We start from the raw sequence: 10,300 nt of genomic DNA on the forward strand, positions 1-10,300 counted from the left end.
GCCTGTTTGCTATGAAACTGATACAATGGTTAGAGGGGCGACTGGATTAAAAGATTCGGAAGCCGCGCGAAGACCTTTTGACTCAGTAGTATGTCAGCGATTGGGCGTGTCAGTGGCATGATTTATTCAACAGAGTCAGTGTCTTCCTCCGTTGGACGTGACATTCGTGTGTAATTGCTAATATGCACGTACAGCGGAAACGGTCTCTAGGACTACTTGAACCGTAACATTTATCCTCGGTTGATCGATAGCCCGATATACTGATACGTACGGTTAGGATATATTATTAGATGCTCAGAAAGAGGAGCTGTGGGAGAACCGGACTGTGGTTTTGCTGTGTAGACATAGACCAAACAGTTGATGATGATGATGTTTTATACGCTGGCCCCTCGCCTTAGCGATATGCAGGGATCCACTATCTACACTCTCTATGTACAGTACGGAGTACATTCTTCAAACACGGACCATCACTTTCCCGACAAATTTAGAGCCTCGAGGCCTGTGTTGGCCGGTGCCTGGGCTTCCAAGCTGTGTTCCGCGATGCCTCAACCTCCTAGCTGGACTTGATAATAACCATTAAAGCTTCTGATGATCGTTGGGAATTCCAACCTCAGGCAACGACTGGATTCTGGATTTTGTTGTGCCTTGAAATTCACTATTGCCGCGGTTCACTGGTTGTGGTAGTCATAAATTCCCCCTCTGGACTTTCACCTAAATTTATATGTATCATCATCAAGAAGAACAACAAGAAAATGAATCAACGTAGGTGTGAGTTGTCATGATGTATGTGGTTTGGGTTAGGTAGTTCGTTGGCTAGCCCAAGCTTCTCCGCCTGACTATCGATTGCGGTCGATCATCCACAATCCATCCTTATCTTTCCTTCTCCTCTACTCTCAAGTGACTGGCTCCAGTCACTCCACCTACCAACGGGACTTAGCGTCCCTTCCGCCCCATTTCCCCCCGAACGTCATTCTCCCGGCCTCGAAGCAATCCGCATCATCTCCCGAACTTACGTGCTCGTGCTGCTGCTGCTGCTGCTGCTGTTGTGGTCCTTTTGCTTCCTACTTTCTGCCTCCTGCTCCCTGCTGCCTGCTTCCTGCTGCCTTCTGGCTGCTTGCTTCTTCTTGAGGCCCAGGCATCTTTCACCCGTCCCCCTTTCCCTTTCCCCTTCCTATTGCCTTGTTCTCTTTTTGCTCAGATGACTGTTGTGATCCTCAAATGAGCCCCCCGCCGGCTCCCTCCGCCCGAAAATGGCCTACTTCTTACCTTCCTTCTTCCAGAAACGATTGCTCCGTTATGCCTTATCTCGCCTGGAGCTAGTCGATACTGAGGCTCTGGACTTGGATAGTCTAGGGATTCGATGGGGACAACGCAGTACCGTCGAACTGCGGGATATCGGCTTGAGGCTTGATGTAAGTGCAACGGTCTTTCAAACGGCTGTTCAACTGCTCAGATCCGCCCGTGCTCCAAATCCGACATTTCACATTCTTCATCATTCATTTCCACTAATCTTTTCTTTTTCCCAACTTCGATTAGAAACTAGCTGCACTACTACATCTTCCTGCCTCAAGCAAGCTCCTAAGCGCCCGTGTCCAATACCTGAAGATCACCGTCCCCGCGGACATCTACAGTAGCGGTATAATATGTCAAGCCAGCGGCATCAATGTACATCTGAGACTACTCTCGCAGGAAGCATGTCCTTCTGGGCAAGGGGACAGGGCCCCTGACTCACCCCACATCTCCAGCCCGGACGCATTCATTCCCAACCCTGCCGATCTCGCACAGTCGTTCCTCGAAGCTGAACCCAAGGAGGAAAAGGATGAATTACAAGCGGCCATCTCCTCTAGGTCCCAGGTTCTGCATCGTACATCGGCATCTATCAGCGATGATGAAGAGGAACTGGGTCTCGGCAACGAGACTGTATCCTTGCCCAGCTTTGTTGCCGCATTTCTTAAAGGTGTCGTAGATCGCCTGCAGGTTCAGGTGGATGACATATCCGTGCGAGTCGATGTGGAGATGAAGCAAGATGGGTCTATCAAGAGGCAGCCAGAGGATAGGCCCGATCTGATTACTGCATTGCTGAGAGTTGGTCAAGTGAAGGTGGACGCCGTCTCTGCGCCTCCTGTCACAGATGGAGATCGATCGCCTAAAGGGAGACGTTCAGTTTCGCTCTCTGACATTAGTGTTGCGTTGGTATCAGAGCCAGTTGTCTTCGCCAACTACTCACGGTTCGCCGCCCCTGCCTCCCCCTCGAACCTTGTCCAGAAGACAAGTCAACCCCCGAGCCGAGTCTCTTCCCCTGCCCCTGGGCCCTCCTCGGGGAGCTCCACTCTCGAAATGACCAGATCAACTATACTTGAGCCATCAACTGGGCTTGTAGACTCTCGACGGCTTGACAGAAGTGCGCCCGAATTGGAAGGATCCGTGTACACCTATGATGGGAGGTTTTCAGATGCCGACACGGAAGAGGGAGAGGCCCGGAGCTATGGTTACTTGGAGGAATCGCAAGACTTCGCTGATGATGACAAGCTGCTGGACAACCCTGCCTACCTTGATTCTGTTATCAACTCTCAGATTCAAGACGACGAATTAGAGGCACTGGAAAACCTGCCAATAGGAACTAGTCACTTGGCTGCAAGCAGTGGGCTTGTTCCGCGCCCGCTACAATTACCCACACCTGGGACAACAGAACCAGCTCACGACACACCAAGTGCCATGATTCTTGCACCGAGGCCACAAATGCCAGGAGTACATGGGCTTGCGCGTTCTTCCGATTCTAGTGCGCCTCAAACCCGATCCACGCTACCTGCCCTCATCACGGAACATGATCAAAATCCTGAGCCATTCCCACAATTTCAGTCATCACTACCTACATCCGCGCCATCTTCGGAGACCGACAGTTCGAGCTCAACATCTGGGTCTTTCCATCAAGGCGATCTCAGTGAGTCTCGGCTCTTCTCCCACGACGAGGCACAAAGCATGTACATGAGTGCCATTAGTCATGGTTCTACATCGCGAAGTTTCATGCCGAACATGCCCGGTGCTTGGGATTCCTCTGAATCTCAGGTCATGAGGGACTCAGTTGCAAAGAACGCAGTTCCGGGTAGCTCAGAGGGTGGACATGAGCACGACGACCATGACGGGACATCTGTATCAACACCGAAACTCACACCTCAGTCTAAGCCAGATTTATCTCAATCACAGTCAACTGAGCAACAGCCACCAGACAATGACTCTCATTTTGATCTGAAAGAGAGACCGTCTGTTCAGGTCTCAACTGAAGAACATAAGTCGGCTGACGTTGCGAGGAAGTTTTTCAGTATTGATAGGATCCAGATTTCGATTCCATCTATCGATTCTACCAAGGGAAATAATGAGGCCGAATCCACAAGACCACATCGACATGCCCCGTATGAGGACTTGAAGGAATCGGCAGTTAACCTGCAGGACTCTCTAGTCGAGGACAGCTTATTAAACTCGTCGATGCGATCTCGCGGTGATTCGAACACGGCTGTTCCTCCTTTCAATGATGCCAAAGATATGAATCAGCATGAACATAAATTGAGAGATCACATTGGTTTGGAGATATTCTCTGCAGAAATTCAATTCGACATCGCAATCGGTTGGCTTGTTGTCAAGGTCGGACAAAGAATCCTTAGTACCTTCGCTGATCCGGCTGATGACATGACACGAGAACATCGTCCGCCACAGGAATCAAAGGTGGCGCAAGCCTTTCGAGTCTCCCTTGATAGCTTCGCGATCAAATTCGTCGACCACGTCCCAGGGCATGCATATCCTCCTGAAAATGACTCGGCGTTCATCACCCAAAATCAGGAAGAGATTCTGCTTCAAGCGGTGATCTCGGGCTTCAAGGCCAATTTCGCCGCGAACGACAATATTACTACGCTACATCTGGATGTGGCCAAGTTTATAGTGGGCTTCGCGCAGGAGGAACTGATTTCTTTCAGCGAAGAACTCAAGATGCGCGAATCCACTAGGGATGTCACTTCATCAAGCCAAGGTGACATCTCGGTGAAGGTTCGGATGACTTCGAAAGCGACGACGGCTGAGCTCATGACGCTTCCCTTACAACTTAATCTCAACATCCAGCGCCTGGAAGAGGCCATAGGGTGGGTAGGCGGTTTGAGCACCATTCTGGAACTTGGAAGCTCCATTTCATCTAGTTCTTCGAGCAAGGGGCCGAGCAAGGACACACCGAAGCGTCCTCGCGGAGTGCACTTTGAAAGTGGCCCTCCCCCGGCGACTGCACAATCACCTGGAACAGTACCGGTCAAGGTGAATGCTCGAATTGGTGGCATTGCGTTGAACATCATCGGGGAAAGTCACTACATTAAACTCAGGACAACGGCAGTAAAGGTTGTCAGTAGATCTGAGGGATTGGGAATCCAGATTGACAAGGCGAAACTTAGCGGGCCATGGCCTCTCGAATTTAACCGCGAGGCGCCCGCTTCTGTGAGTTTGAATGATATCAGATTTGAATTTCTTTTCGCTCCAAAAGAGCGCGACCTGGATCGGCTTCTCGCGTTGATCACGCCTTCGAAAGATAAATACGATGAAGATGACGATATCATGTTGGACACGCTATTCCGCCAGCGTAACCAGGGATCTGTCCTTCGTGTCACAGTTGGCCGGACGCAGACTGTCGTATCTCGGACCGCTGATTTGGAATCTCTTATGCAGCTTGCGGACGAGATAAGTCGACTGTCGAATGTCGCCAAATACTTGCCTGAAGACGATAGACCCGGAGTTCTGACTCTGATCTTACTGCGTGAGTTTGAGGTTCAAACATACCTTGGTGGAAAGGTAGGCGTCATTCGAGCTAGGCTCCAGGATGCCGAAGCAGCATATATCAGTCTTCCGTCCCTTGTGGCTGCTCAAATCGGTCACATACAAGTTGCGAGGAACGAAGATGAGGAGCTCGTCGGCGATGCACTTCCTGGAGCAGAGGGATACTTCTCAAACGACACAACAATGCCGGTCCTCATGGTCCGTTTCATTGCGGATGAGATGGATCCTACGATCAAGGTCAAGCTACATGGCCTCCGTGCAGAATACTCGCTTCCTTCCGTCATCGCATTCCTTGGGCTTGGAGATGAGCTGACAACTGGCGACGTCGCTGCGAACATGGCAAACTCAATCGCCAATCTTCCTGAGTTTCAGCCAGCACAACTGGAAGCGTCAAATCAGGCGTCAAGCCAGGACACTCCCACAAAACCCACAAAATTGACAGTTGATCTTCGAGATTGTGTTCTGAGCCTCAATCCTCGCAGCACTCCTGCGAAAGGTCTCATTGTCCTCACGAACGCTAAATTCTCCGGTACCATGCATGATGTTGTCTCCTCAGAGGCCATTTTGGACCTTCGTAAAGCGTCAATCTTGGTCATTGACGATGTCAAGAACGTGGATCTCGCAAATAATCTGCACCAACGAAACCTGAACTCTCCCCAAAGCGCCCAGATCCAGACCTTCATTGACAAGGGCTATGTTTCCATTTGCACTGTATCTTCGGCCACAGCTACTGTGAAGATTGTGCGCCTGAGTGAAGACGGGGAGAAGTCTCTTGATGTGGAGCTCAAAGACGACTTGCTCATCCTGGAAACCTGCGCTGATTCCACGCAGACTCTTATCAGTATCTTGAATGGGCTGCAGCCGCCCACTCCCCCAAGTGTGGTTACGAAATATCGAACCGAGGTTCTTCCAATCCAAGACATGCTAGCATCTTTCACTGGGGACGCCTTTGTGACTGACCAATTGGAAGATGCTACTGCCACCGGCCCTGATTCTTTGGAACAAACACAAGACACAGGGGAAATATTGGATGATGAAATTGAATATGTGAGCGTGGGCTCCGAACAGAGTGCTCTGCCTGGGGCCGGCTTGGCAACGGGCTCGAGCGAACTGCTTGACAGTTTCCACTCGCAGTATCATGTCTCGGCAAGTATCTCTGATCTTGACTTTCGTGACGACCACTTCGCGCAGAAGTCTGCTGTTGGGGGCACAGCGCATAGGTGGGATTCAACGCAGAATACATATGGTCTCTCAGACGACTCGAAGCTCCAAAGGAGTCCCTTGAGGGTGAGAGTACGTGACGCTCATGTCATTTGGAATCTATTTGATGGCTATGACTGGCAACGAACAAGGGATACGATCTCGAAGGCGGTAAAAGAGGTTGAAAGAAAGGCCACCGAGCGCCGTGCCCGCACCGGCAGTCGAGCTTCCCCTAGCTTTGATGAGGAAGAGGAATCCGTTATCGGAGACTGCCTTTTCAACTCAATTTACATCGGGGTTCCCGCCAACAAAGATCCTCGAGAGATTCGCAATGATATCAATCGCAACATCGATGACCTTGTCAGTGAAACAGGAAGCTATGCGACCACTACAACTGTCACTGGAGCGACTGTGCGACAAAGTCAATCGCCTTCGTTACGGGGAAAGAAACTACGGTTGTCTCGAAGCAAGTACCACAAAATGACCTTTGAGCTGAAAGGGATTTGCGCAGATCTAGTCGTGTTTCCGCCTGGCCTGGACGAAACACAAAGCTCCTTGGATGTTCGGGTGGACGATGTGGAAATTTTCGACCATGTGCCTACCTCGACATGGAAGAAATTTGCAACCTATATGCATGAAGCCGGCGAAAAGGAGAGTGGAACGAGTATGTTGCATCTGGAGATTCTGACGGTCCGGCCTGTGCCCGAACTTGCTGCTTCTGAGATTGTGCTCAAGGCGACCTTACTTCCTCTCCGATTGCACGTTGACCAGGACGCTTTGGACTTCATTTGCCGATTCTTTGAGTTCAGGGATGACACTGCACCGACGCCGACCGCTCCAAGCGAAGTCCCCTTCCTGCAACGAGCTGAAATTAATGCTGTGCCAGTGAAACTAGACTTTAAGCCCAAGCGGGTGGACTATGCTGGTCTTCGATCGGGTCGTACTACCGAGTTCATGAACTTCTTTGTGCTGGACGGAGCAGATATGGTGATGCGGCATGTCATCATTTACGGTGTTTCTGGTTTCGATAAGTTGGGCCAGACACTCAATGACATCTGGATGCCCGATATCAAGAGTAATCAGCTACCGGGAGTTCTGGCTGGTCTGGCCCCCATCAGGTCACTGGTCAACGTGGGTGGAGGCGTGAAGGACTTGGTTATGGTGCCCATGCGCGAATACAAGAAGGACGGCCGTATTGTTCGGAGTATCCAGAAAGGCGCCTTGGCGTTTGCTAAGACCACCTCTCATGAACTGATCAAACTGGGAGCCAAGCTTGCGATTGGAACTCAAACGGTGTTGCAAGGTGCCGAGGATCTGTTGTCCAGCCCTAATGTACCGACCGCGGGCCAAGAAGACGATTTCGGTGACGATGAAGATGCCAAGAAGATCTCGCTGTATGCTGACCAACCACTTGGAGTTGCTCAGGGTCTCCGAGGCGGATTTAGAGGCCTAGAGCGTGATCTGTTGACGGCACGGGATGCCATTGTCGCGGTTCCTGGCGAGGTGCTGGAGAGCGGAAGTGCCAAGGCTGCTGCCAAAGCAGTGTTCAAGCGTGCGCCGACTGTTATCCTCCGGCCTGCAATCGGTGTTACCAAGGCTGTGGGACAGACCTTGCTAGGTGCCGGCAACACTCTCGATCCTAGCAATCGCCGCAAGATGGAAGACGTAAGTTTGGACTTGATTACTGGATATCTTGGACTCTCTTTACTAACCCGCCACCTTTGCAGAAATACAAACGCCATTAAAACGACTTTCACGCGACATTCCGACTAATTTTAATTTGATATCATGGATGCTTGATACCACGATTGCACGGCAGCCAGATTCTCACTATTCGAGCATGGCTCTTTTTCCCTCTCCAATACTCAGGTCATACCTGGAAGCAGCTGCAACTAGTACATATAATCACAACACGACCACTAGTGGCAGGATCTTTATGAGCTGTAGGCAGGTTGTACCCGGAGATTTAGACGCGGTTGCAAGGATTTGTCCTCATATTCTGGTTTTTCTTTCTCCTCTCTTATGACGGCCATGACAAATGATACTCCAATTTAGCTTTCTGTCCTCCTCTTTCATGTCAAATATTTGCTTTCCGTGGATCGAAGAAGAAGCATGAGACGGTGTTAGGAATTTTTTTTTGTTCTTCTTTCTCCTCTCTTTTTGTTTCTTTCCTTCGTTGTCATTATTTTCATTGAAATTGGCTACGATTTTTGGGGTGCCGAAGGACTGGTAGACTGGTTGTAGAAATGCGAAGCTATTCAGGAGATAGATACACTTTGGTCCTTTTGCTTTCTCTTCCTCCCCTCCGATTGACAAGAATGGCTGTATATGGCTTTACATACGTAGGGTCCTGCAATAACCGTTCATTTTCGATGAGGGAGCATGAACATGTATTATGTACCATGCTATAAGGTAAAAGAAGTACCATGGAACTCATCGGCCAAATCTAGCCAGTCATCATCCTACGCAGCGGGAATGGGTTGGCGCGAGAAAAGCAGCGAATGAACAACGGCCACGCCGTAGCCGTGCACAGAGCTTACATTTACCTTTATACTAAGGCATGAAACTCCTTCCCGGCCAGTCCCTTAGGTGCCGTACCTGAAGTCCCTGTTCCCTGTTCTACGGGTGAAGTGGGTTTATGTCGCTGGGAGCGTGGAGAAGGGGGGGACGTAGATATGACCCGGACATGCAAGAAGATGGGCACGGGCATGGGCCCATATGGGCATATGGTCACTGCCACAGTCGGCCATGTAGAGGGAGGAAGGAGGTAGAGAAGGAGGCAATCCACACCCCCGTATGTACAGTACAGTAAGTACCATCATGCTGGTACTTCCGGGGATTGTGGTGGGGTGGGGGGGGGGGTAGTTCGTCATGGGAGCTGATAACTATGAGTAACATTCATTCCTGAAACTAAACTAAGCTCTTTAGGCTGATAGATATCTCGGATCAGCTGCCTGCCTGCCTGCCTTGTCGGAATGAGAGATGCTCACTCACTCACTCGACTTTGGGGATTCTTTGGGCGTGCTATGGGATGAGATGGGTTTGAGTGGAAGGGGAACGGATGGTCTCTGTTTTGGACTGTACGGGGGATATGTGTGTGTTCGTGTGTAGGCATAGTTGTGCGGAAAGCCTTACAGGTTACGAGTAGGTAGGTAGGACTCGCTTATCGTTGAGTTGAAGAAAGCGGGGGTTTTGTGGAATGTGGCGAAGATGGAATTGGGAAGGCACTGAGTTGAATTGGTGTGCGATTGAAGTGCGACTCAAGTCTATGGTGGTGGTTTTGAGAGCCTTTTGAAATCAGAGACGAAGATTGGGGACAGGTGTGGTCGTGGTGGTGTGCAGAGTACAGAGTACCTTATGGTTCGTGCACTCACTGTCTCTAAAAGTTACAACCTCGAAAATACTAAATGTTGTTGGTCTTGGCTTGTGTGCGAGGAGTTCTTCTGACGGTAAGATTCAACGCGCCGAAGAAACGGTCAGCACAAATGCAAAGCAAAGAGACAGGTCATTGCCATTGCCACAGCCACATCTGATGTGTGTGATTGGATGTATAGGATTTGTAGGCGACATGAAACCAGTCACACTCTCCCCGATCATTGGCTGTTGGCAGAGGATGAGGCCTGCGCTGCGTGGGCGAATGAGAATTCCCCCGGCTCTTTGTCTCAGTCAAGGTTGAAGCGACGATTGACCTGGGAATGGAAAGGGTTTGAAACACGATCTGGGAGGAATGGATGGAGGAATACTCGGAAATGACTTGGCTGTCCCAGAGGAATTCGGTGGTGGTCTGATGTACCCGGGAGGTACCTACCTAGTACAGCATACACCGTGGACAAGTACGGTTGCTGCCCAACTGGGATTGGCAGATGACGCCGCAACCGAAGTATCTTTAGATCCTGCATCCATTGGTCATTGTGTCCCATGCACGTCAACCTGCAGTTTGACCTGGCCATGAAAAGAGCCCATTAAGTGATCGTCTTTGCACTGCTGCAGAGAAGCAGCAGCAGCCGCAGCAAGCAAGCAAGCAAGCAAGCTGCTTCTTCCTTTCTTTATTTTTTTCTCTCCTCTATTCTTCCTTCGCATTAACCTCCACTCGCTCCTGCCATTCTTTTCAACTGGACCTTTGCAACTCTGTCCTTTTCTTCCTCTTCTATTAGACCATTCAGGTGCTGATAGGTAGTGCAATATGCTGATGGGCTGGTGAGAAGCAGGAGTGACTTGCTGTCTGCCCGCATAACCGATCTAGATCACTCTCCGGCACTGTTCTCGTGCAACCGTGACACTGCTCCATCTC

The 10,300-nt window shown here is 50.4% G+C and overlaps 1 protein-coding gene across 1 annotated transcript; it reads left to right on the top strand.

Annotated features, from left to right (window-relative positions):
* The first annotated feature begins 1,171 nt into the window (after positions 1–1,171).
* atg2 (putative autophagy regulatory protein Atg2) lies at positions 1,172–8,031 on the top strand. The gene is made up of 3 exons (XM_020205593.1): positions 1,172–1,412; positions 1,537–7,674; positions 7,737–8,031. Exons 1-3 carry the CDS (start codon positions 1,251–1,253, stop codon positions 7,752–7,754), a joined length of 6,318 nt encoding a protein of 2,105 aa, XP_020054399.1. The 5' UTR covers positions 1,172–1,250; the 3' UTR covers positions 7,755–8,031.
* Positions 8,032–10,300: the final 2,269 nt, after the last annotated feature.

This window comes from Aspergillus aculeatus (assembly GCF_001890905.1).
Source record: "Aspergillus aculeatus ATCC 16872 unplaced genomic scaffold ASPACscaffold_12, whole genome shotgun sequence".
In the NCBI taxonomy this organism is placed as follows: Eukaryota; Fungi; Ascomycota; class Eurotiomycetes; order Eurotiales; family Aspergillaceae; genus Aspergillus; species Aspergillus aculeatus.

Coding starts and splice junctions, on each gene's coding strand:
- atg2 (XM_020205593.1), top strand. CDS start 1,251: ATGGCCTACTTCTTACCTTCCTTCTTCCAGAAACGATTGCTCCGTTAT. Junction 1,413..1,536: donor ATATCGGCTTGAGGCTTGAT/GTAAGTGCAACG, acceptor AACTTCGATTAG/AAACTAGCTGCACTACTACA.